General features: G+C 37.3%; 2 protein-coding genes across 8 annotated transcripts in view; both read left to right on the forward strand.

The window, feature by feature from the left end:
- The first annotated feature begins 187 nt into the window (after positions 1-187).
- On the forward strand, positions 188-4,920 carry LOC116057293 (adapter protein CIKS-like). Of its 7 annotated transcripts, none has more exons than XM_035994968.1 (11): positions 188-237; positions 459-551; positions 742-909; positions 1,004-1,131; positions 2,164-2,311; positions 2,515-2,711; positions 3,667-3,755; positions 3,850-3,918; positions 4,171-4,275; positions 4,362-4,436; positions 4,551-4,918. In XM_035994968.1, exons 3-11 carry the CDS (start codon positions 782-784, stop codon positions 4,719-4,721), a joined length of 1,110 nt encoding a protein of 369 aa, XP_035850861.1. In that variant the 5' UTR covers positions 188-237; positions 459-551; positions 742-781; the 3' UTR covers positions 4,722-4,918. The 7 variants fall into 7 exon arrangements, with proteins under 7 accessions (XP_035850861.1, XP_031165547.1, XP_031165545.1 ...); XM_035994969.1 differs by having other exon boundaries at positions 207-277; XM_031309687.2 differs by having other exon boundaries at positions 459-909; positions 2,206-2,311; positions 4,551-4,919.
- A 1,020-nt stretch (positions 4,921-5,940) lies between these two features.
- The window catches only part of si:ch211-266g18.10 (trichohyalin), a 33,200-nt gene continuing 13,370 nt past the window's right edge, over positions 5,941-25,770 (forward strand). The window contains exons 1-29 of the mRNA XM_035994946.1: positions 5,941-6,382; positions 8,755-8,961; positions 9,050-9,133; positions 9,216-9,320; positions 9,427-9,582; positions 9,785-9,928; positions 10,042-10,185; positions 10,439-10,582; positions 10,685-10,804; positions 11,013-11,132; positions 11,260-11,304; positions 11,414-11,467; positions 11,574-11,600; positions 13,737-13,904; positions 13,998-15,067; positions 15,119-15,311; positions 17,150-17,209; positions 17,406-17,540; positions 17,920-18,874; positions 20,684-21,788; positions 22,173-23,184; positions 23,587-23,679; positions 23,805-23,849; positions 24,141-24,206; positions 24,390-24,485; positions 24,798-24,833; positions 24,985-25,029; positions 25,382-25,426; positions 25,701-25,766. Of these exons, the coding sequence (XP_035850839.1) occupies positions 6,373-6,382; positions 8,755-8,961; positions 9,050-9,133; positions 9,216-9,320; positions 9,427-9,582; positions 9,785-9,928; positions 10,042-10,185; positions 10,439-10,582; positions 10,685-10,804; positions 11,013-11,132; positions 11,260-11,304; positions 11,414-11,467; positions 11,574-11,600; positions 13,737-13,904; positions 13,998-15,067; positions 15,119-15,311; positions 17,150-17,209; positions 17,406-17,540; positions 17,920-18,874; positions 20,684-21,788; positions 22,173-23,184; positions 23,587-23,679; positions 23,805-23,849; positions 24,141-24,206; positions 24,390-24,485; positions 24,798-24,833; positions 24,985-25,029; positions 25,382-25,426; positions 25,701-25,766 (6,550 nt within the window). The 5' untranslated portion in view covers positions 5,941-6,372. The remainder of the gene's footprint in view (positions 6,383-8,754; positions 8,962-9,049; positions 9,134-9,215; positions 9,321-9,426; positions 9,583-9,784; positions 9,929-10,041; positions 10,186-10,438; positions 10,583-10,684; positions 10,805-11,012; positions 11,133-11,259; positions 11,305-11,413; positions 11,468-11,573; positions 11,601-13,736; positions 13,905-13,997; positions 15,068-15,118; positions 15,312-17,149; positions 17,210-17,405; positions 17,541-17,919; positions 18,875-20,683; positions 21,789-22,172; positions 23,185-23,586; positions 23,680-23,804; positions 23,850-24,140; positions 24,207-24,389; positions 24,486-24,797; positions 24,834-24,984; positions 25,030-25,381; positions 25,427-25,700; positions 25,767-25,770) is intronic.

The raw sequence follows: 25,770 nt of genomic DNA on the forward strand, positions 1-25,770 counted from the left end.
TAACTGAAAACAAATCGTTTGGACAAAAACTTTTTGAATAGTAAATTCAAAGAATAAGACTTTTGAATGTTGTCCTCCTCGACCAACCTTTTATGGCAAATCTGGCTGAGCAACCCAAACACTTCATTCTCGTCTCTGATTGGACGCAGCTAAAGCATGAAGAATTTGCATATAGCAGGCTGGAGCACACACAAGCCTCTGCGCCCACAGCAGTGAAAAGAATCCAGCAAAGAACAGGTATGTCATTGTTCCTTCTTTTCAGAGTCCTTGTGGCCTGGTATGTAGAAAAGACATTTTATCTGAGAATATGTTTTTACGTGGTATGTACTGTATATGTTAATGACTGCATGTAATAAAAATACTCTATTTAACTAAACTGCCAACTTCTATGTAATTCTGTGTTTTTTATTCTCACTTACTGTATGGAGATAACTAACTGTTCTGCTTCTGTTTTGCAGGAATATGCTGAAGTAACCTGTTTAAGATGGAGACATCTCAAAATGTACCAAAGGTAAAAGTTTTGCCCACTACAAATAAGTCAGAAAATTCCCTTCAACCGTTAAGGCCTGAAGTTACAGTAAACCAAATATTTCATGCTAATCCACGCCATGGTAGATTCTTACCATCCTGTTGCACGGATGCAGAATATTTCTGCCACAAAACATCACGTAAAGTTGGACAAGTGAACCAACAGTTTAGGAGTCAGCCAGCTTGTGATGGGCGGCATTTTGAGCTGACAGAACACAGAGAGCCAGAAGATAGAGGAGCCTCTCCCGCCAGGATGAATCTCCATCATGGACCTCATCCTGCAGAGACCAGGGAGGGTGACACCAGAGGAGAGTGCTGCTGTTGGGTCTGTGAACCTAACCGGTGTGGAACAACAGAGCCTGCAAACAGAGACACAACTAGGTGTTAGGAAATCAGTCAAAGAATGGAATATAATTTGTATTCGCCTCGAGGTTCATTTGGGATTAAATATTCTATCTATTTTTTTTATTTTCAGGGGTGAAAACGATTCTCAGCTTCAGAGTGATGAGGAGGATCTTGAGCCTCCCTTGCCGCTAAGATCTGATGATGAGTGGCCACACTACAGACCCCTTCCACCTCCTCACCACTACATGCACAACTACTGTAAGAAATACTCTATTAAGTACATTTAATTCATTTTTCAATGAGGGACAAAAATAGTAAATATGCAGTGTGCTTGAAGAAAAAGAAGATTATGCCATTAGCAAGTATTCCAAACTTTTAATTAAATAAAGTAGCAATACAACAATATACAAATACAAAGTACTTCATTAAATGTAAAAGTCCCGAATTCAAAATCCTACAAGTAAAAGTACAGAAGTATTATCTGCAAAACTGCACTTGTAGTAGTCTATTAAAAGTAAAAGTAGTCATTACACATCAGCATTCTTCCTCTCAGAACTGCATTGGATTATTATTATTTCTGAGGAAAAAAATGTACGTGTATGCAGCACTTTAATTTTGTAGATGGTCGAGGTAAAATGTATTCTAACTACTTGATATAGTGTTGGCTACTTTAATCTATAACTATTTTGGTTTAGATTTATTATTGTGGGCTGGATCCTTGATTTCATAACTAACAGAACTCTGAGAGTGAGGCTGAATGGATGCATGTCAGGAGAATTGTGTTCATCCACAGGGTCCCCTCAGGGCTGTGTCCTTTCTCCGCTCCTCTATATTCTGCATACTAATGAGTGCCGCAGCTGTTGCGACAACAGATTAATTTTAAAGTTTGCTCACGACTCTGTTATGTCTCCTCCGTGTCAATTGAAACAGCCATGGTCCTGTTGTTGATGTGTTTGTACAGTGGTGTAACAGTGCATTCCTTCAACTTAATGTAACAAAAACTAAGGACGTGAGTATTGGTTTTAGTCATAACAAGCCTTCAACCCCTCAGAGTACTATCATCAAGGGACAGGTGGTCAGTCTTGTATTAGTACTTGGAAGTATGTTACCAGAAAATGACTTTGGTAGAAGTTAAAGTCCCCTTTTAGAATATTACTTGAATCAGCAGGTGTATTTTTATTAATATGTGGTCTATATGTACAGTATTTGAGGTCAAGCTGTCAACCTCTTTCTCTCTAGCCTAATTTAGTCATTTTCTGCCTTTATTGTGTGATTAAACTATTTCCACAGACCTTTATCATACAATGGATGTCAGGTATTATCACTCTGCAGGGCAAGGGCTGTGTAACCTCAATCCCATCAACACCCTCCCTCCTCAGTCATATCACCACTCTGCTCCCTGCCAGTACAGAGGACCCTGGGATGACTCCCAAAACTGGTAAAAATATTTTGAAATACAGACTACTCCCTTACTAACCAGTAAATAAATCCACAAAGTTCTTTCAAGCTCATTGTTAATGTTTGTGAAAAAATGCAGTGAACCTGGTGGTGCAACTACTTTGCATATTACACAGACCTGGCACATGTCAGCACTATTCAACTGAAGAGCCTTTTGTTTATTTTTCTTTCTCCCTGCTTCAGGCTCCAGTGCCACGGTAACTTTATGAATGACAGCATGGCTCAGGGAAGTGTCTCAGTTAACATGCCTCAGTTCTCCGTGCCCCCTGTGGAGGACGTGTCACAGGTCAGTGTGATGAACCTGAGCTCTGCAAGAGCAGAGGGGTCTGTCTCACATCCACGTGAGAAAAGAAGAACCATCAGTCTGCCTGATGAGTGCCGTGAGTCACTTTCATTCTCTTATTTGAAAAGGAATGTGCTCAGGTTTAAAGGACTGGGAAGAAATAATTTCTAAAGTTACAACGGGAAGCAGGGTGTGCGATCTATTGCATGCTGTCTTTATAAACATGCCAGGTCTGTTTAGGGAAAATAAAAATACATTTGAAATAAAGGATACACTAAATTGTTACCTCTGTTGTTTATGCAGGAGGTGAGTTTGTCCACTAAAGACTAATGTTTATTTTCTATATTTTGATTTATAGTGTGCTTCACTCATCACGAGGACAGACATTTTGCATTATTTCCACAAGACAGAACACAATAGAAGTAGAGTAAAATAAAAAAAAAGAATGCCTTTTGATTTGCATTGTTGCAAGTTATTGATAATAATAGATCATAATAATGTTGGGTAAGATAACCAGTGAGACAAACACCAGTCAATGCAATGCTTTAAAGTGCTGATATTATGCTTTTTGGCTTTTCCCCTTTCCTTTATTGTGTTATATATCTTTTTGTGCACGTTATAGGTTTACAAAGTGAAAAAGCCCAAAGTCCACCCAAAAGGGACTTACCATGTCCAACAGAAAACACTGTTCACAAACTGCTCCAAACAGCTCTATTGTAGTCCAGCCTTTACTTCCGTGACGAACGTGCGTCACTTTGTAACACACGTTATAATGCTCGCCTAGCTGCTAGCATGGCACTCCCAGAGGAGTTAAAAAAGGAGCTGCAGCAATATGCAGTACAACAAATATATGGTGATTTCTGAAAATTAAACTACATAAACCTATTCTGGTACAACCTCTAAATACAATTATGAACCTGAAAATGAGCATAATATGAGCACTTTAAACATCCATTGCATGGCATTACATACATGTCTTTCTATTTAACTAACTACAATATGATACATTCTGAGATTAATATGAATGTTATTATCTTTTTTCTTCTTCTCAGGAAACGTTTTTATAACTTATTCTTCAGACATTTCTTCAGAGATAGTTCCCTTTGTAGACTTTCTCACAAAGCAAGGTTTTCGACCAGCTGTAAGCTATACAACCTCTTCACTCAAAAGTCAGATTTAAAACAAAAAACAAAGAATGTGACGGTTCACTTACAGCACTGAATTAAATTTTACAGATTGACGTATTTGATAACCCCATCAGACGCATGGATATCAACAAGTGGAAGGACGGTTGCCTGAAAGATGTAACAACCGGATTTTATCAGATTCATGTACATTTTTGTATTTCTTCTGTTATATTGTCACATAAAATCTGTGTTAGCAGTAGTACCAGATAATCAGTAATGACGTAGAAGACAAAATTAGACTAAATGTGACTTTATACTTAAATATTCCATGTTTTATGTCCATTTTAACTTTTAAAAAATTCAAACAGTTGTGTTAAATTTGTGTTTTCAGGCAGTGAATGTGTCTAAAATGTCTGTTTTTTTATACAGCAATCAGCCCTGATTGTCATCGCCATTAGTCCAAAGTACAAGGCAGACATTGAAGGATGTGTAGTGGATAGCCATGATCTACACACTAAATATATTCACTCCATGGTGAGAACATATTTGTTTAAATGAGACATCATTCTGAGAAGAATTGCTAATAATAGGTACTTAAATGTTAAATCTAATTTTGGCAGATGCAGAATGAATTCATCCAGCAAGGCAGCTTGAATTTTAGATTCATACCGCTTCTCTTCTTTAATGCATCCCAGGTCAGAAAGAATTTTTGTTTAATAACTTTGCAGATACTCAAATTCGTCCATCATTTCTCTCCTTAAGCCATTATCTACTACAAAAAAAAACATGTATATGCACTCTCCTTACAGAAACACGTCCCAAGTTGGCTTCAGAACACACGTGTTTACCGCTGGCCGCAGGACGCTGAGGATGTGTTACTGCGGCTACTCAGGGAGGAGAGATACGTTCCTCCTTCTGTTCCTCGGGAGCTCTCCCTCATCATCAGGCCTGTGGCCCCCAGTGCTGCAGCTACACTGTAAAGACACACAGTGTTTATGCATTTCTTTGCATTTGTTTGTTTTTGGCTTTTTTGGCGTTTATTAGGAGTATTGTGCAGCTTGTGTGTTTTAAAATATCTGAATTGATCCAGTGGTGAAGTGAATAACAGCTTGTATTGTATGATATAAATGTTGTTTTCCAGATGTTTCAATAAAGTTTAACACAACATGAACATGAAATATCTCAACAACTATTGGATGAATTTCCGTGAAATTTTGACATTCATGTTCCCAAGAAGAAGGAAACCCAATGACTTGTGATCCTCTGACATGTTTCTAGCTATTGTATGGGTTGTCATAAAATTTGGTTTTGACATTAATGACCCCCTCATGATTCATTGCGATAACTTTGGGAATCCCTTAACTTTCCACTTGGCACCATCATCAGGTAAAAAAAAAAGTAGCTGTCCAATAGATACTTTGATTTCTGCAAAACTAATAGCATTGCCATTTGCCTTACCTGTACTTTTTGTTTAGTGCTAATTAGCTAATGTTAGCATGCTAATACGCTAAACTAAGATGGACAGCATTGTAAACATTATGTTTACATAATTGATGTTATTGTTGTTGTTGAACGCTTTCGAAGCAAAATACGATTATTTATTTCCTTTATTAGCTTTGTACATATTTACCTTGTAAACCGTTTCCAGAGCTTATTGTACTCAAAGTATACACACCGCACTAATGAAGCTGTTGCTAAGGATCACAAGATGGATGCACATGCTAGACCTTTCTTTTTAGTTCATTGTTAAATTAGTTCATAATTTTGGAAACATGCTTATTTAGAAGCTGCCACATACACACGCACACAAAGGTGAGAATATAAAAAGTGAGCAGTAATGAAAAAACAAAACCTAAACAAAGTAACAAAGGACGTGATTTGTAGTTGCCCATTTTAATGGCAGCAGGAGGAAGAGGCCACAAATGTTGCTACCACGGAGTTTGCTGCTGCTTTAAGGTTTTCACCAGTGTTGTTGTCCATTCCTCATCTTGAGCACCTGATTTTTTTTCCAGTTCAGTGGGCAGATTAAAGTACCCCACCAGTAGGGGACGGGGTGCCCAATTCAGCCAGCTGATCTTCACACACCCCTTCAACCGCCAAAAAAGGCCTGCTAGAGCAGCTGGTGTGCAGAGCTCCGGCTAAGAATAACCCAGACCTTCTGGGGGATAAAGTTACCTTGAAGCCTCTCTGTGCTCTACTCTGACCTATACCCATGTGAGGCACCAATAACACTGGGTGGTATATTCTGTCAGCTCCCCCTCAGCCTACCCAGCCCTCTGCTTAGCTTGGCTCTTTCCTTCCCCTGCGTTGCTTTCCTTTACCCCACCGTCCCAATGCTGCCATACTGGCAGGTCCAAATTCTGCAACACCTGTAAATCTTTCAATTTATGCTTGATTTTCCATCAATTTTATTTTTTTCTTGAAGAAATTTCACCTGTGGATTACACGAGTAAGGAAAAAAGACTGTGATCACCGAGTGGAAATGGAATAATTTAATAACTTGGACACTTTTTACAGATAAGTGGATGCTGATTGGATTCCTACTGAAGCTGTGATATTTCCATTCACCTCTACATGAGGAGGCTTTGCCCCCAACTCAAAGATTATAGCTAAAGTTGTCTCCATATCACCATGGCTGAAGGTAGGACTATTAACACCTGCATCAGCACTGAAAATAACAACATTTACTATTTGCCAAAGCACATAAAGCCTAAGTGATATATGCTATGTAAAAAATGAATGGCAGTGTTTTGATAGGGTACTTTCTCATAGGAAACTGTGTTGAAAGTTGGTTGCTATAAATACTGGATATCATGTAGCCAAAGTATTCGCGTTGCTCTCCTGTGACAGACACGACTGCTGCTGGGGCTGACCTCTGATTTTCAACTTTCTTTTTGCCTTTTAAAATAAAAAGCCTGCTTCTTATGTAATCTGCTCAAACCAGTTTCCCAAGCAATTCTTTTGTTTGATTAAGCTTCTGGACTTGGATGAATTGAGCAATAACAGGCAGATTTCCTTGTACAGTTCCGTGTACATTTGTGGTGAAATACTGACATCATCTGTCCACCCTAATTCTGAAGGGACTGTTTTGAGTTTTGGCATAACTCAGCATTTGTAGTATAATGAGGAAGGGAATCATGAGTCAGGCATGCTCAGAGTTCATAAACACCTTGGCACCAGGTCCAAGTGGGAAAGTACGTCAGTGTTGATGATGGCAAGGATGTCATTAAATGCCATCACAATAATTTTCCACTGGACTAAACAGGTTGGAATCATGTATTTAGATAACCTGATGAAATGAGAATGACAGATGATTCCTGTCTTGTCTGATATTTAATTTGACAAGATCAATCAGTTTAATCAAATTACATAATCCCCTCAACATCAGGAAATGATCTTACATGTTGATGCAACGCACAGGCAGAGGTTGTCAGATCAGACATACTGTCTCCACTGTGTTAAGGTTAAATCTTTTGACCACAAAGGAAATATCCTTCACCTATCATGGTTTAGCTGCAGTGTGTAGATGGTGAGACTGGAAAGTTGGCTATTGAAGGACATTGTTATCCCAAACATGCCACAGGAACTTCCTAGTCAGAGATTTAACTAAACCCTGTTAATGTGTTTGTGGGCTAAAGTTAAACTTGCAGGATATTTGCTTATTTAGTCATGCATATTTAATTTAATTTTAGAGAAAGAGAAAAGCAAAGAGAATTGTTTGTCAGAATGTCTTTTAACCCTTGTGTGGTGTTCGAGTCTGTGGGACCCATTTTCAATGTTTGCCAAAAGAAAAAGTATGCTATTTATTATTTATTCTAACTCAAACTCATTGGCCTTGGCTCATTTTCTGTGAAGAACATAAAAAATAACTCATTTTCAATGACTGCACATAACTATTACATATGAGGTGTTCAGGTCTACTGGACCCGAGTGTATTTAAATGTAGGTGCTATGAAATTATGTTGTATTTCTGCACCTGCTATTCCCACACAAAGTTACAAAATTGTTACATTTCAAGCACTTTCACCTGTTCTGATTAAGTTTCTAAGAAATAAGCACCAATAATGATTGTTTCTATTTTTTTTTTAACCTTTTTTATAATTGAATTTCCTTATTTTCTCACAAAAAAACCGAAAATGATCATATGATCGTAAATGTGATCTCACAGGGGTAAATGGCAAATATGAACCATAAATTATGTATATATCATTGGTAATTGAGCTAAAGTAAACATCTATTAAGTATTTTTACATAAATTGTTATGGCTGTATTGATTTAAAAGTCTAATAATGTGGTGGTCCACCAGACCCAGGAACATTGGCTGTGTAACAAAAATATAAACACCACACAAGAGTTAAGGAGCCTGACTAATAATAATCTTTAGACTTTAGATATTTAAGGCCAATAATGGTATCACGTTTTTTTTTAAATATTTTTTATATTATAGTTCTTTTATTTTTAGGTACACATAACATAAACAAACATTTCTCATAATGATCCCTTTAATATAATTGTGACCAAGATATGTACTGAGTGGGACATTTTACAGTAAAAAAAATAACAATGTCAGCACTCTCTGGCAAAGGTCATTTTGACACATATCTTTGGCATTTATGTGCCGCCATACATGCAGATGCTGATATATATCAGGCCTGCTGACATATTGATCTGGGTATAGCATTTTCAAAAAGATATACATCCATACATGCAATGAAGGAGCAAAAAATACCTGCATACAACACTTTCCCAATGCTATTATGAATGTAGCCTCCATGAAATTGTGATTATTGTTAACCTGCATGCAACTCTTAGTTTGTTTGTTTGTTGGTTAATAATTGGGTCTGACTGTAAAAGGACAAACCAAATATGTAAGGATACTTTAAAGACTAAAAAACAAACGTGTTTACAGTCAAACCAAGCAGCGAAAGTTGAACCACAACAGGGCCGTCTTGATGATGTGGGAGTTCTCAGAGTGACTTTAGTATCTTTTTGTGGGTTTTTTTCCACATAAAGGAGCCAAATCCGCCTCTTCCTCCGCAGCCAGTGGAGCCAATAGAGCAGCTGCACCACAGACAAGCTCCCTTAAGGCCACCAAAGGTCTGGGGCTCCTCAGGAAGCTGAAAATGTCTGCGGAGCTGCTGATTGCCCTGGCTGCTCTCCTGTCCTGGGTGGTGGTGGGAGTGGTGATGTTTGACTTTGTGGAGTACAAGGCAGTCCCTGGTAAGTCACAAATACCCTAAAATGTATCTTATTAGAATTTCAATCATCAAACATGCATAATTATCAATAAATCCATTATTATTCCCAGACATTCAGCAAATAGTTTCAGACCCCGTGCAAGCTGTAAACGATGCTGTTGATGAAGTATCCAGTCTGTTCAATAAGTTTCAAGGTACATAGGAGTGACAGCATGCATACTACACCTTTGTAGTAGTGCTGAAGCAAGTATATGACTCTTATCTCTGGGCCCCTAGAATGTGCTCCTGATTTAAGTGACCCCATGTCCGCTGCCACTTATGCAGCTGAGGAAATAGCGGAAGCAAAAGATGGATTTGTTCGCTATTTTTCAGATGACGAAGGTATAAAAACACACTCATCCTCAACCAGAAAAAAAAAAAAACTTCAACATTTTTATAATACACGTGATGTAACCATGACTCTAATAATCTACCTCCAAACCCACAGGGAACTTCTACCTCAGCTATGTTGACCCTGTGGTCATCGGGAGACAAGCTTTCCATTCAACCAATGATTTCATGTGTGGATGTGCGGGCACCTTCAGGGACACACTGTGTGCTATTGTGGACACTGTATCTGACATATTATTGGATATAAATAAAGGTATGTATTCCATTATTAATGTTTTTTTCTGACTAAGGAATTTGTCAGCCTTCCCTTTTTTATTCACAAGCAAATAACATGATAATGATCCTAATCCTAATTAACTGAGTAAAAAAAGACTAGTTCCAGTTAAACGGTAATCATTTTTGGTGTGTATGTTTGGTCATTAATAAATTAATTTTTCATCACTTGCTTTTCACAGGAAAAATTGACCTTAGCTACACTGACCCTGTGGTTATAGGCAGAGGTGTCTTCAGTGTTACTAATGACTTTGTGTGTGGAGTGGGGGGCTACATCCAGGATGTGCTCTGTGCCATTTTGGACACAATTCTGGATGTAGCGAAAGGTATTTACTCTCTTCGTTTAACGTCTCTCTAATCTGTAAATTTACAATATTAAAATGACAATGTAACACAGCATAGATTATTGTTTTCACATTTACATATTTGTTCTTCTCAGGAACCATGGATATAAGCTTTATGGACCCTGTGGTAGTTGGCAGAAACGTCTTCAGTGCTACTGATGACACCGTGAGTGGAATAGTGGGCTACATCCAGGATGTGCTCTGTGCCATTGTAGACAGTATACTGGATATAACAAAAGGTACCTGCGTCATATTTAAATTTTTTTGAATCTTATTTGTTGTGTTACTCATTACTAAATCAACATTATTACTCAATAACTTAGATTGTGTTTGTCGTGGGTGTATAATAGTACTTTTGTTTTTTATTGAAAATGATTGATTCCATAATACATAATGTCTTTTCAAATGTTTGTATAACAGAAAAATGTTTTTTAATTTTTTGAATGAAGTAACTCACTGGAGCTTTGGCTTGAATGTGTTTGTTCTTCTCAGGAACCACTGACATTAGCTTCATTGACCCTGTGGTTGTTGGCAGAAATGTCTTCAGTGTCACTAACGACTTTCTGGGTCGAATAATAGGATACATCCAGGATGTGCTCTGTGCCATCTTTGATGTAATACTGGACACAGTAGACGGTACAGTATTTAACCTTTTACCTAATCTATTGATGTGTCCCACTATATGTTTGCTCTATACTGGACCCTGCTAACTTTCACTTTGACTTGTCTGTTGATCAGACATCCAGCATGCTATGGGATTCAGCCCCATGTCAGCTCTGAAGCGAACAGCAGAAATCATCACAGAACAGATAAACATGCTCTGGAGCTACATCTCCACAACGCTGATTGGTGAACAAGGTCTGTTTAAACATATGGCGACATATCATTTACAAATCAGCCACATTACAATACTATTGCTGGTGTATCACTATGTTTGCATTTGCTGTAATTACTCATACTAAGATATGAATAAGTATGGTAAGGGAAGAAATAGTAAACAATCAGAAGTTGTTTGTTTTAGTATTGAATGAACAGCAGCTTTAACTGACTTGTGCTGATATTTCAGGGATCATGCCTGAAGTGTCTATTGAACCCATGAAAGTCATTGAAGATGCCGTGTTGGAGTTCACAGACAAGAAAGATTTGTTCGTGGCTTACATGTCGAGCATGCTTGTTGGTGATCAAGGTATGCTTGTTTGCATTTGTTATATACAATAATAACTTGAACTAAAACTTAGCTAAAAAATAAAGATACACACAGATACTTCAAAATACACTGACACCTTGATGCAGATATTCTTCTCTTGTTTTAGGTGAACCTGTTGCCACACCTGTTGTAAATGTCGTTTCTGAAAAAGGTTTAACTTTTTATTACAGTTTTAATACACCTAAAAGCATCTTACTAGCATATGATGGCAAATTACACCCCATTTGCACAACATTTGTCTGTTTCTTTTCTTTGTTTAGATGAAACTGTGGCTCCCCCATCCCCATCTGATATACATTTGGTACGAAGGAAAGGTAAGCAATTACAATTTTGTATCCCTTTTCGGTACTGTAACAGTAAAATCATTTCTTTAAAATTAAGTTAATTGTCTTTTATTACCAAATTTTCTTTGAAATGTAGGTGAATTCCTGCCACCTTTTGAAAAAGGTAAGAAAATAACACCTGTATCGCAGACATGCGGTAATGTTTATTTTGGACAGGGGAAATGTGTGCAGCAAATAGTTGCCTTTCATGCATGTTCGCATTGATTTTTTGTTTTTCTTATCACTTTGCATGAACTGGTCTCAAGTCTGCCTCATGTTGTGTTCAATGTAATACAGAAAGTCTGAAGTACATGAAACTTTATGTCCAACTTGTTTATTCAATTTCCCTTCAACAACTATGCATCAATCCCACTCTATACTTTTATTGTAATACATGTCTATATAAGGTTATGGTGACTGCATCTCTCCCTCTGTTTCTCTGTTTGTTGGATGTAACATGTCATAAGTCTCTGCACTCATGTGTTTTACCATTAAGTTGTTTTTTTCCAGTCATCGTGTTTTGTGTCATATGTTAATTAATTAAATAATTTATTTCTATGCTATATTGAGCATGATGGATTGTCTGTCATTTGGAGTTGCATTCTTCTGACTGACAAACTGCCATCTGTATTTCACCAATTTAAACATCTGTGATATACTGTGGATTGTTTATTTGCTGCAACGCATTCTCATGAACAGGTTGTAATATTGTACGAAAAGTTATGCACACTAAGGTACGTATGATATTATACGAAAACTAGGATACCTCCGACATGTCATGTGGCATCGGGTACAGAGCTCCATGCTACAGAGCGGCAGTTGCTACTTGCTAGCTGTTTAAACCACTACAGAGCTTCGTGGTGACTGTGCGCTGGCACAGAGCACCGCGAGCTGTCGGTCGCGGTGCTTCGTCAGGTCAGCGGTAGTTGGTGGTTCAGTTACCCCAGAATAGGTGACTTTGTGCTGGGTACAGAGCACCGCAAGTTGCCGGTCATGGTGCTTCATCAGGTCAGCAATAGCTGATTCAATTACCCCAGAACAGGTGACTGTGCGCTGGGTACAGAGCACCGCGAGCTGCCGGTCGTAGTGCTCCATCAGGTCAGCGGTAGTTGGTGGTCTATGTAACCCAGAATAGGTGACTTTGTGCTGGTGCAGAGCACCGCAAGCTGCCGGTCATTTTGGTGGAGATTACGGTTAAGTTTAGGCAAGAAAAAGTAAGCGTTACGCTGCGACGAAAGTTAAGTTTAGGCACCAAAATAACTAGTTAAGTTTGTGGAAAAGATCGTAGTTTGTATTATAACCATAGACTGTTAATACAGTCTATGATTATAACACACCCAAGGAACGCGCATTTCCCGGGTTTTTTGTTTTCCCCGGGAAGCGAACTCCGCTCCCTGGCTGGCTGGTAGGTGCTGTTTGTTAACGCCCACCCATCCTCCCCGCGTTCTTGCAGTCAATGTGGTGCATACAGCAAAAACAAAAACGTGTAAATCATACGAATTACAGTGCTTAACTTTTCGTAACTTTTCAAATGTATGGTTCATGAGAACTGGCTGTTGTACTCGATGACGTGTATTTTACTGTGGAATATTTCATTTTATCTTTTCATGGAGCAATACTAGTCTACACCACATGTTTCAAAAGTTAGCCTTTGGAGTATCATAGTCATTGTGGGTGGTAATATCTTTGAAAAGTGGTGATGGGAGAAAAGAGAATAAGTCTGGCAATATTCTACTTTGTTCTTTTTGTCAACAAATCCCATGAAAAGACAAAACAACAATGAATATCAACTAACAAGGCTTGTCTGTGTTTCAAAAGCCTGATATATCTAATTTCTCTGTGCCATCAGACCTGAACACGTCGCTGAAAGTAGTTCCCAACAAATGCACTATTTAGCTTACTGCTGTTTTAGTAAAGTTTGCCAAAAAGTACCGTGTCCAGATTTTTTAAACCTTTTTTAAATGTAACTAGGCTATATATCCGTGATGCATTTAAAAAAAAAAAAAATATATAAAAAAAAAATAGATTTACATCTTCAGTAAAAATGTCGCAAAGTACTGAGAGATGAACTGCATAATTGTTTTTGGTTATTTCCTAAAATATTTTGGCAGTTAGCTAATTTGAATAAAAATGAAAAAAAATGAAAAAAAGCAAATGGGGAAAAGGCATTAACTGCATCATGTGGTGTGTACTATGTAATATTATGAATGGTCTTTGTTTCCATTTTACCCCATCACATTCTTCTGTACCTGAAAAAAAGTTTGGAGGGTCACATTGGTTGATGATACAGTTACAGAGATTATGAAAGCTGCCAAAGATGACGCTGCTGCTGCAGAGTTAAGTGAAGCCCCAGACTCAAAGATCGAGGAGGAGGCTGAAGTTCCCACTGAAGCTGCCAGTGAAGCAGATGGGAAAGAGGCAGATGATGGTATTCATACGTTTTTTTTCTTTATTAGCCACATTCATTAGTCAGATACAAGATCAATAACAGGCACTAAATCTGTTACTATCACATCACTAGTGAAACATGTCGGCCTTGAAGAGACTGAACATGAACCATCACTGGAAGAAGGAAAAGAGGTTGATATTTTGGAGGAGGATGCTGCACATGACGAGGAGGAAGAAGAGGAGAAAGGTGTTGGTACAGAAGAAGAGGGCAATATTAAAACAGAGATTGAAGAAGAAGAAGCACAGGAGCCACAAACTGGAGAAGAGGTGGTAGAAGCTGAGGGGGAGGAAGAGAAGACCAAAGCTGAAGACGTTTTGGTACAAAGGGAGAAGGAGGAGGAAACAAAAACAGAACAAGATGCAGAAAAAGATGAGGAGGGGGAAGAGGAGACCAAAACGAAAGATTTGGTAGAGGATGAGGAGGAGGAGGATGAGGAGGAGACCAAGGCTGAAGAAGTTTTGGTAGAAGGGGAGGAGGAGGAAGATGAGGAGGAAACAAAAAAAGAAGATGCAGTAGAGGAAGAGGAGAAGACCAAAACCAAAGATATTGTAGAAGACGAGAAGGAGGAGACAAAAACTAAGGTCGATTTGGTAGAAGATGGGGAGGAAGAGGAGGAGGAAGAGGAGGAGGAGGCGGAGGAGACCAAAGCTGAAGAAGATGCAGTAGAAGATAAGAGGGGTGAGGAGACAAAAACACAACTTGTGGTAGAAGATGAGGAAGAGGAAAAGGAAGAAGAGGAGGTGGAGGTGGAGACCAAAACTGAAGACCATTTGTTGAAAGCTAAGGAAGAGGAAGAGGAGGAGACAAAAACTGACGTTCTGGTAGAAGATGAGGAGGAGAAAAAGAAGGAGGAGGGGACAAAAACGGAGGAAGAGGCTGATGAGGAGGGGATTAAAGATGAAGATCTTCAAGTTGGTGAAGAAATAGACGAAGAAAGCATTGAAATAGGCCTACCTGACACCGATGTCAAAGATCAGTTTGTAAAAACTGACCAAGACAATCAAGCTTTAGATCTGGACGATGATGAGGCTTTGGAAGAGGAGGAAGAAGGAGAAAAACTGGACAAAGTGGAGATGGTGGAGGTAGATGATGAAGACAAAGAGCCATCTGTCCAACAACTTGATCTGAAAATTCTGTTAGCTGAAAAACGCGATAATGCCAGTGTAGTGCCTGAATCTGATGATGATGAGGAAGAAGAAGAAACAACTGTTCACGACCAAGACGAATACTCTGACATCATCGACGATCATCGTGATGAAAACAACAACAACAGTGAAAGTGGGAAAACTGAACTGAAACGAAAGAGGAAGGTTCATATTCCCTTTGAGAGGCTCAGAAGACTCGGATCCAGAGCTGCTCACAAACACCTTCACAAACATGAGAAAGGTACAACACTCTTACTATTATCATCACATATTGTTAATCTTTTTTTCATTATTAGGTAATACCAATGTTTCTGAATGGTGAGGGTGTTAATAATAATAAATTATCATCTTTACATTTTTTTAACATGTTTTCAAAGGACCACTTTGTTGTGACGTGACTAAAGTTATTAGGCTGGAACAGATATTTATTCAACAACTGATGTTAAATGTTTCATATTTTCATTTCAGTGTTAACATTGTGTTCATTTGTTTTGTGTGGGAATCATCAAGGTTTTAAACCAACAGAATGATTTTCATCAGAAAAGGTTTTTCATTACAGTTTAGAGAAACATTCCAACATTTACAAAACATTGTTTGATGTTTTATCCAGAATCAGAGAATACAAATAAAATAAATAGCTAAACAAGCTAAATTGCAGCAAAGAAATGGTCGTCACTTCCAGAACCACGGGTACATTGCAAACAGGAATTGCTAATAGCCTAATTCAGCATACTTTTAATGGTGCCAAATTGCCAAATTGTGAACAAATATAGGCAAAAAAATACCAGGGCTCAAGTTGTAGCCCACAGCTAGAAAACTCATCCAGACACGTCTTCACCTAAATTTGCCAAAGGGGGATGCTGATCAAGTCAACTCATATCTTTGCAAAGACGGTACTACAGTGTAGCTTGTAAATAGTTTGGCCTTATATGGCTCTGGGATCATAATATACTCCACTTGCTTGTGGGAAATATGGTCACCATTGTCATTCATCTCCATGGATGGCCCTGGTACCATTCTAGAAAATTAGGTTTGTGTCTGAGAGTACCTGACAATCTCTGTACTGAACACATAGTGATTAAACTGATATTGATCTTCTCATTTGACTACAGAAAAAACATTTCCCAAAATGTTGGTGTATTTCTTGAAGAGACTAATTATAGACATAGTTTTAATTGAAAAGCAAAAAAAGATGTACATAACCTGATCAAATTAAGTTTTATTTAGATCAGAAACTCATTCTGGCTTAGGTGTGAATAGCTGCATGGAAAGAGGATCTTAGGACTAAGGACCACCTAAGTACCCAATTAGCTCCTTTAACTGTGCTCTTTTCTTTTTGATGACTCAGTAAAGACAAATCTATTTCCCAAGGTGCTAATTGTGTACATAAGTATTCCTGCTTTGGACCAGTCATTGCCTTAGGCAGTCAGCCAATAGACCTTTTTCACGGCAGACATGTTGACATGTCATAGTAGGAAAAGCACAGGTGCATTCAAAACCATTAATGATGGCTGCATTCCACTTAGGAGAGGCCCTGGTATTGTGTATGCTGACTCACTGAAACAGCTTACTGGGACATTTGATGGAATTGAGCCATCGTTAAGGTTATCAATTTCAGCTGTGCTTTTCCTACTATGACAAGTCAAAATGTCTGCTGTGAAAAAGGTCTGTATTCCAAGTGGCAGCTAGATGGCGCTGAGAGGCTGAAAAAAACATTGATAGTTTTCTGGATGAGGACACAAAACAACATTCTGATGTATGATCTTCCCTCCAAAGTGCATTATGTACCAATGAAAAATAATTACTGAACAACTAGTTATGACTTTGTTGTATATCAATATAATATTGTTTAGTTGTGGGGTGTTTTTGATCATAGTGTTTTAGTGTTGTAGTATGTATATAGTGCTTATGCAAGCATGAGTATTTGTCATGATGACTAGTGTTTTTAGTGCTGTAGTGCTTATAGTGCTTATGCAAGCATGAGTATTTGTTATTATGACTATATTCTGATTGCCAGTCCGAATTGCACTGTACATTGTACTTTATAATGTTTGCACATTTCTGCATGATGTACTTTAGTTCTCAAAGAGGCAAAGGAAAGACATGCAATGAAAGAAGTTAAAGATGCCATTATTAAAGGTAATACTTTGTTAATTTGTTAATATTTGTAAATTGTGCACTTTCTTCACTTTGCTTACTCCCAAAATTAATTTTATATTTCTTAATTTTCCTATTTAAATGCATCGATTTTCTATAATTTAGTGAAAACAAGAAGGTACTCTATGCACACAGGCACCTGATAGTTTTGCCTATGGAGATTTTTTGTTGCTTACAGACCTCATAGCCGCAGAAACTGAAAAGGAGAAAAGAGACAAGGAGCCCAAAATTGAGGAAACCATAGAGATAAAACTAAAAGAAGAAAAGCTAAAAGAGGACAAACCCCTTGAAAAGAAACAACTGAAGCCCAAAGGTAATTACACGTAGATATGAAAATATTATTCAAAAGTACATCTGTAAAAATAAACACAAGGTTGTTACATTCTATGTAACAAAAGAAATGAAGTAAGAATGCTGCTACATCATTTATTTGTTTAACTATACTGTAAATGCATATTTTAGCACAATTGGGACATACTGCAAAACAGTGTCAACATGGAAAACAGGTGTATACCACCAGTTCATATTGTATTTCTCAAACAAAGTTGTGTCAGTATTAGTATTCTGGCCACTTGCACACAAAAGACACAAGATTCTTTGTCCAGCTTCAACACTGCTCCACCATTAAGTCTGTTACAGACATAACTGACGTAGAGTACATTAAACATTGACACTTTGATGATTGCTTTTAGAAAAAGAGCCTAAGGAGAAGGAAGAATCTAAGAAACCATCCACAGAAGAGGCAGAAGTAAAGAAGCCTTCTAATGAGAAGGAAGAAACAGCAAAACCTAAAAAGAAGAGACAAGTGACAAAACACTCTGAAGAAAAAACAGAACTGAAGAAACCACCCAAAGAACAGAAAGAAGTCAAGAAACCGCCTAAAGAAGAGAAAGAAGTCGAGAAACCATCTAAAGAAGGGAAAGAAGACAAGAAAAAATCTAGCGGAGTGAAAGAAGTCAAGAAGCCATCTAAAGAAGAGAAAGAAGACAAGAAACCATCTAGAGAAGAGAGAGAAGACAAGAAACCTCTCAAAGAAGACAAGAAACCTCTCAAAGAAGAGAAAGAAGTCAAGAAACCTCTCAAAGAAGAGAAAGAAGACAAGAAACCATCTAGAGAAGAGAGAGAACACAAGAAGCCTCTCAAAGAAGACAAGAAACCTCTCATAGAAGAGAAAGAAGTCAAGAAACCATCTAAAGAAGAGAAAGAAGACAAGAAACCTCTCAAAGAAGAGAAAGAAGTCAAGAAACCATCTAAAGAAGAGAAAGAAGACAAGATACCTCTCAAAGAAGAGAAAGAAGACAAGAAACCATCTAAAAAAGAGAAAGAAGTCAAGAAACCCCTCAAAGAAGAGAAGGAAGACAAGAAACCATCTAAAAAAGAGAAAGAAGTCAAGAAACCATCTAAAGATGAGAAAGAAGACAAGCAACCATCTAAAGAAGAGAAAGAAGTCAAGAAACCTCTGAAAGAAGAGAAAGAAGACAAGAAACCATCTAAAGAAGAGAAAGAAGACAAGAAACCATCTAAAAAAGAGAAAGAAGACAAGAAACCATCTAAAGAAGAGAAAGAAGTCAAGAAACCTCTGAAAGGAGAGAAAGAAGACAAGAAACCATCTAAAGAAGAGAAAGAAGACAAGAAACCATCTAAAAAAGAGAAAGAAGACAAGGAACCATCTAAAAAAGAGAAAGAAGTCAAGAAACCTCTCAAAGAAGAGAAAGAAGTCAAGAAACCATCTAAAGAAGAGAAAGAAGACAAGAAACCATCTAAAAAAGAGAAAGAAGACAAGAAACCTCTCAAAGAAGAGAAAGAAGTCAAGAAACCATCTAAAGAAGAGAAAGAAGACAAGAAACCATCTAAAGAAGAGAAAGAAGACAAGAAACCTCTCAAAGAAGAGAAAGAAGTCAAGAAACCATCTAGAGAAGAGAAAGAAGTCAAGAAACCTCTCAAAGAAGAGAAAGAAGACAAGAAACCATCTAAAGAAGAGAAAGAAGACAAGAAACCTCTCAAAGAAGAGAAAGAAGTCAAGAAACCATCTAAAGAAGAGAAAGAAGACAAGAAACCATCTAAAAAAGAGAAAGAAGACAAGAAACCTCTCAAAGAAGAGAAAGAAGTCAAGAAACCATCTAAAGAAGAGAAAGAAGACAAGAAACCATCTAGAGAAGAGAAAGAAGTCAAGAAACCTCTCAAAGAAGAGAAAGAAGACAAGAAACCATCTAAAGAAGAGAAAGAAGACAAGAAACCATCTAGAGAAGAGAAAGAAGACAAGAAACCTCTCAAAGAAGAGAAAGAAGTCAAGAAACCTCTCAAAGAAGAGAAAGAAGACAAGAAACCATCTAAAGAAGAGAAAGAAGACAAGAAACCTTTCAAAGAAGAGAAAGAAGTCAAGAAACCATCTACAGAAGAGAAAGAAGTCAAGAAACCATCTAAAGAAGAGAAAGAAGACAAGAAACCATCTACAGAAGAGAAAGAAGACAAGAAACATCTCAAAGAAGAGAAAGAAGTTAAGAAACCATCTACAGAAGAGAAAGAAGTCAAGAAACCTCTCAAAGAAGAGAAAGAAGACAAGAAACCATCTAAAGAAGAGAAAGAAGACAAGAAACCATCTAAAGAAGAGAAAGAAGACAAGAAACCATATAGAGAAGAGAAAGAAGACAAGAAACCATCTAAAGAAGAGAAAGAAGACAAGAAACCATCTAAAGAAGAGAAAGAAGTCAAGAAACCTCTCAAAGAAGAGAAAGAAGACAAGAAACCATCTAGAGAAGAGAAAGAAGACAAGAAACCTCTCAAAGAAGAGAAAGAAGACAAGAAACCTCTCAAAGAAGAGAAAGAAGTCAAGAAACCTCTCAAAGAAGAGAAAGAAGTCAAGAAACCTCTCAAAGAAGAGAAAGAAGTCAAGAAACCATCTACAGAAGAGAAAGAAGTCAAGAAACCTCTCAAAGAAGAGAAAGAAGACAAGAAACCATCTAGAGAAGAGAAAGAAGACAAGAAACCTCTCAAAGAAGAGAAAGAAGTCAAGAAACCATCTAAAAAAGAGAAAGAAGACAAGAAACCATCTAGAGAAGAGAAAGAAGTCAAGAAACCATCTAAAAAAGAGAAAGAAGACAAGAAACCATCTAGAGAAGAGAAAGAAGACAAGAAACATCTCAAAGAAGAGAAAGATAAGAAACCTCTCAAAGAAGAGAAAGAAGTCAAGAAACCATCTAAAGAAGAGAAAGAAGACAAGAAACCATCTAGAGAAGAGAAAGAAGTCAAGAAACCATCTAGAGAAGAGAAAAAAGACAAGAAACCATCTAAAGAAGAGAAAGAAGTCAAGAAACCTCTCAAAGAAGAGAAAGAAGACAAGAAACCATCTAGAGAAGAGAAAGAAGACAAGAAACCTCTCAAAGAAGAGAAAGAAGACAAGAAACCATCTAGAGAAGAGAAAGAAGACAAGAAACCTCTCAAAGAAGAGAAAGAAGTCAAGAAACCATCTAAAAAAGAGAAAGAAGACAAGAAACCGTCTAGAGAAGAGAAAGAAGTCAAGAAACCATCTAAAAAAGAGAAAGAAGACAAGAAACCATCTAGAGAAGAGAAAGAAGACAAGAAACATCTCAAAGAAGAGAAAGATAAGAAACCTCTCAAAGAAGAGAAAGAAGACAAGAAACCATCTAGAGAAGAGAAAGACGTCAAGAAACCTCTCAAAGAAGAGAAAGAAGTCAAGAAACCATCTAGAGAAGAGAAAGAAGTCAAGAAACCTCTCAAAGAAGAGAAAGAAATCAAGAAACCATCTAAAGAAGAGAAAGAAGACAAGAAACCATCTAGAGAAGGAAAAGAAGACAAGAAACCTCTCAAAGAAGGGAAAGAAGACAAGAAACCATCTAGAGAAGAGAAGGAAGACAAGAAACCATCTAAAGAAGAGAAAGAAGACAAGAAACCTCTCAAAGAAGAGAAAGAAGTCAAGAAACCTCTCAAAGAAGAGAAAGAAGACAAGAAACCATCTAAAGAGGAGAAAGAAGACAAGAAACCTCTCAAAGAAGAGAAAGAAATCAAGAAACCATCTAGAGAAGAGAAAGAAGTCAAGAAACCTCTGAAAGAAGAGAAAGAAGACAAGAAACCATCTAGAGAAGAGAAAGAAGACAAGAAACCATCTAAAGAAGAGAAAGAAGACAAGAAACCTCTCAAAGAAGAGAAAGAAGTCAAGAAACCTCTCAAAGAAGAGAAAGAAATCAAGAAACCATCTAGAGAAGAGAAAGAAGACGAGAAACCATCTAGAGAAGAGAAAGAAGACAAGAAACCATCTAGAGAAGGAAAAGAAGACAAGAAACCTCTCAAAGAAGGGAAAGAAGACAAGAAACCATCTAGAGAAGAGAAGGAAGACAAGAAACCTCTCAAAGAAGAGAAAGAAGTCAAGAAACCTCTCAAAGAAGAGAAAGAAGACAAGAAACTATCTAGAGAAGAGAAAGAAGACAAGAAACCTCTCAAAGAAGAGAAAGAAGACAAGAAACCTCTCAAAGAAGAGAAAGAAGACAAGAAACCTCTCAAAGAAGAGAAAGAAGTCAAGAAACCATCTAGAGAAGAGAAAGAAGTCAAGAAACCTCTCAAAGAAGAGAAAGAAGACAAGAAACCTCTCAAAGAAGAGAAAGAAGTCAAGAAACCATCTAGAGAAGAGAAAGAAGACAAGAAACCTCTCAAAGAAGAGAAAGAAGACAAGAAACCTCTCAAAGAAGAGAAAGAAGTCAAGAAACCTCTCAAAGAAGAGAAAGAAGTCAAGAAACCTCTCAAAGAAGAGAAAGAAGACAAGAAACCTCTCAAAGAAGAGAAAAAAGTCAAGAAACCTCTCAAAGAAGAGAAAGAAGACAAGAAACCATCTAGAGAAGAGAAAGAAGACAAGAAACCATCTAAAGAAGAGAAAGAAGTCAAGAAACCTCTCAAAGAAGAGAAAGAAGACAAGAAATCATCTAAAAAAGAGAAAGAAGTCAAGAAACCATCTAGAGAAGAGAAAGAAGTCAAGAAACCTCTCAAAGAAGAGAAAGAAGAAAAAGAAGAGAAGTTGATCAAAGAGGAGAAGAAAGCACCCAAAGAAGGGGTAGATTTGACACCATCTAAGGAAGAGAAAAAACTGAAAAAGCCTCAAGAGGAGAAAGCAGAAAAAGAGATGAGGCCTACCGAACTGAAGGAAGTAAAGACGTCGTTTATGGAAAGGAAAGAAATGACGAAACCCTCTAAGGACGCAAAGCAAGAAAGGGAGACACAAAAGGAGGAGAAAGAACTTCAGAAAACTACAAAAGAAAAGGAGGAAAAAGAGGTTAAGAAGCCTTCTGATGAGAAGAAAGATGGAAAGCCTTCAAAGAAAGGGATAGAAGACAAGAGGCCTTCAAAGGAAGAGAAAGAAGAGAAAAGGCCTTCCGTGAAGGAAAAAGAAGTTAGGAAGCCCTGTAAAGAAGAGACAGAAACTAAGAAGGCCCCTGTCCAGGAACAGGAAGTCAAAAAGCCTATAAAGAAGCCGTCTGTGGAGGAAAAACCTCACAGAAAAGACAAAGAACCAACAAAAGAAGAGAAAGAACCAACAAAGCCTAAAGAGGCCGAAGAAGTTAAAAAGCCTCACGAAGAAGAGAAAGCCATAACAAAGCCGACAAAAGAAGAACCAGAGAAGATCTCCAAAGAGAAGAAACAACCAGCTAAGTCTTCCAAAGAGGTGGAAGAAAAGGAAAAGCAAGGAAGACCTTCCAAAGAAAGGGCCGTACCAAAGAAGCCCTCAAAAGAAAAACAAGAGCCAGAGAAACCTTCTAAAGATGAAAAAGTACTGACACAACTGTCTAGAAAGGAAGAAAAAGAAGTTTTAGAGAAACCTTCCAAAGACAAGACAGTGGTCAAGATGATTCCAAAGAAAGACAGGGAACCAACGATTTCTAAGGAAGAAACAATACAAACAATGCCTTCTAAGGACAAGGAACCTGTCAAGAAGAGAGATACTAAGACAGGTAGGCATAGGCCAGCAAAGCAGCGTTTTTAGTAATCACACAAAAAATGGATCCATTGAATAATCTGTTAACAATAGTAAGAGCCTACAGCCATGCCACCAGCTCTGTGAAGCTCTACTACACAGGATGCTTTGAGTGAAAGGCTACAATGCTCACCAGGACAATGATGTTATGTTGATGTTTATCAGGTATTGTTCCCCATGTTAACTTTCTTAGTTTAGTGTGTTAACATACTAACAAGTGCTAATTAGCACTGAACACAAAGTACAACTGAGGCCGATGGGAATTGAATTAGTTTTTACAGGTATTTGTAGAGGGTTGTATATGTCCTGACTGGAGTCTAAAGAGGGCTTTATATAATGTATGTAAAACTGCTTTATAAGCTTTGCCATTTTATTTCAGACACTGGACCCCAAAAGCCTGTAACGAGGATTAAAGTAGTCAAGAAGGGGGTTGCCTCTGTCTTAAAGGAACATCTTAATGTAACAAAAGCAGGTGAATGAATGAATGAATCCTTGTTTCATAGAAGAAGAATTAGCATACAGTACCATTACATGTTTAATGTAAATGACTGTAAGATGAGCTAATGAATTATATTTTTGGATATTCCCCAATAATAGAGGTTCCTGAAGTCCCTAAAGCCAAACCAAAAGCCGCAAAGAAAGGTAACAGCATGCTTTTAATATTATTTTGTCAATTGTTAACTTATTTGTAAAAGTAAATTGAATCTGATGTTATTTAGCTGTTTAGATGTTCCATAACCTAATATCTCACCAATCTTTAATCAGACTATTTAAGAAAAAGACTAGTTAGATTATACATATTTCCTGTTTGCTGACATAACTTTTTATGTGTAGGATACATAAAAAGTATTTATTAAAAGAAAGTGTCACATAATAAACACTGATCCTAAATAAACCTAAACTTAAGGGCTTTTTGATATCATTTTCCATCAGTGGCAGCTCCAAAGGAGCCCAAGAAGGAACTAAAGGAGCAACTCAAAGCTAAACCTGTAAAACCAGGTAATACAAAGCCATCCATAGAGCCGTACAAGGAGCATGGTTATTATCTGTGATTTATATTTTTCGTATGTTTGTCCAATACATTGCAAAATACAGCAGACTTCATCACCAATACAATACATTGTAAAATAAAATAAAATAAAAACCTTAATTGTAACATAATCTTTCTGCTGTTCATTTCAGCTGATGAACCCAAGAAGACAGTAAAGGTGGAGAAAGCTGTGAAAAAGCAGATAGTTCCTGTCCTGAAACAGGGACACTTGAACATTACAAAAACAGGTAAGTATCTGGCCACAGGGCTCTACCCTACCAGCAAATATTTTATTTTGCGTGTACTTGAGATCATGCCTAATACCTTTCGTGAATATGGAGAAGTTTCTTTCTTCTCAGTACAAGTTATAGTGGGATACGTGTTCCTTAAAACTGCATTCACGTTTTGTCACAAAATGTATGGAAAGGGTGCAGAATTTATTTCAACATTTTAGGGTCTCAAATTAAATGTGTTGAGGACTTAAAAAGGTCTCATAAAGCATTGAATTTGACTTTAAAAATGGTGCAAGAACCCTGACTTGACTGACATTTTTGTTTTAGAAGCTGAGCTTCTCAAGGGTAAGAAGGCCGAGCCAGGTTTGTTTTTCTTCTGTATCTTAATTTATTTCATAATGTATTTGTTTCTCTTTTAATTTAAATCTCACTGTATTTTTCAACTGTAGTTTACTTTAGGGTTTCTCACTTAACTGTATACATTAGAATTAATAGGGCCGTGTATTTTCTCTAGCACCTGTTATTAAAGTAAAACCTAGAGCTGCTGTAAAGAAGAAAGGTACAGTATGCGGCAGAAGTGTGTTTCTGTAGTGCTTTAGTAGCTATTACCTTAACATGTGGCTGCTGATTAAATGCTCAAAACAGTATTGTTCAGAACATCATCTTAAGTATAATTTCAAGAACATGCTGATTTTGGCGATGCATGTTTTTCCAACTGCTTTATTTTTTGGATTGGGAATAAAATAATGTCATGAAGATAGAAAATCAATCTGACATATTCAATTTGACCATCTTTTAACAGTGCGTTGTCCTTGTTTCATAGAAGAAGAATTAGCATTGAGTACATGTTTAATATAAATAACTGTAACATGAGCTAATGAATTATACTTTTGGATATTCCCCAATAATAGAGGTTCCTGAAGTCCCTAAAGCCAAACCAGAAGCTGCAAAGAAAGGTAAGAGCATGCCTTTATTATTATTTTGTCAATTGTTAATTCATTTGTAAAAGTAAATTAAATCTGATGTTATTTAGCTGTTTCGATGCTCAGTAACCTAAAAACGTATCAAGAATTAAACTCTAGTTACATGTTATGCACATGCATATTTTCAACTTTTTATGTGTAAAACACATAACAAGTTACATATTAAAAGAAAGTGTCACATAATACAAACTGATCTTTATACAAACCTAAAACTTAAGGGCTTTTTGATATCATCATTTTCCATCAGTGGCAGCTCCAAAGGAGCCCAAGAAGGAACTAAAGGAGCAACTCAAAGCTAAACCTGTAAAACCAGGTAA

Source organism: Sander lucioperca, chromosome 18, assembly GCF_008315115.2.
Source record: "Sander lucioperca isolate FBNREF2018 chromosome 18, SLUC_FBN_1.2, whole genome shotgun sequence".
NCBI classification, from domain to species: Eukaryota; Metazoa; Chordata; class Actinopteri; order Perciformes; family Percidae; genus Sander; species Sander lucioperca.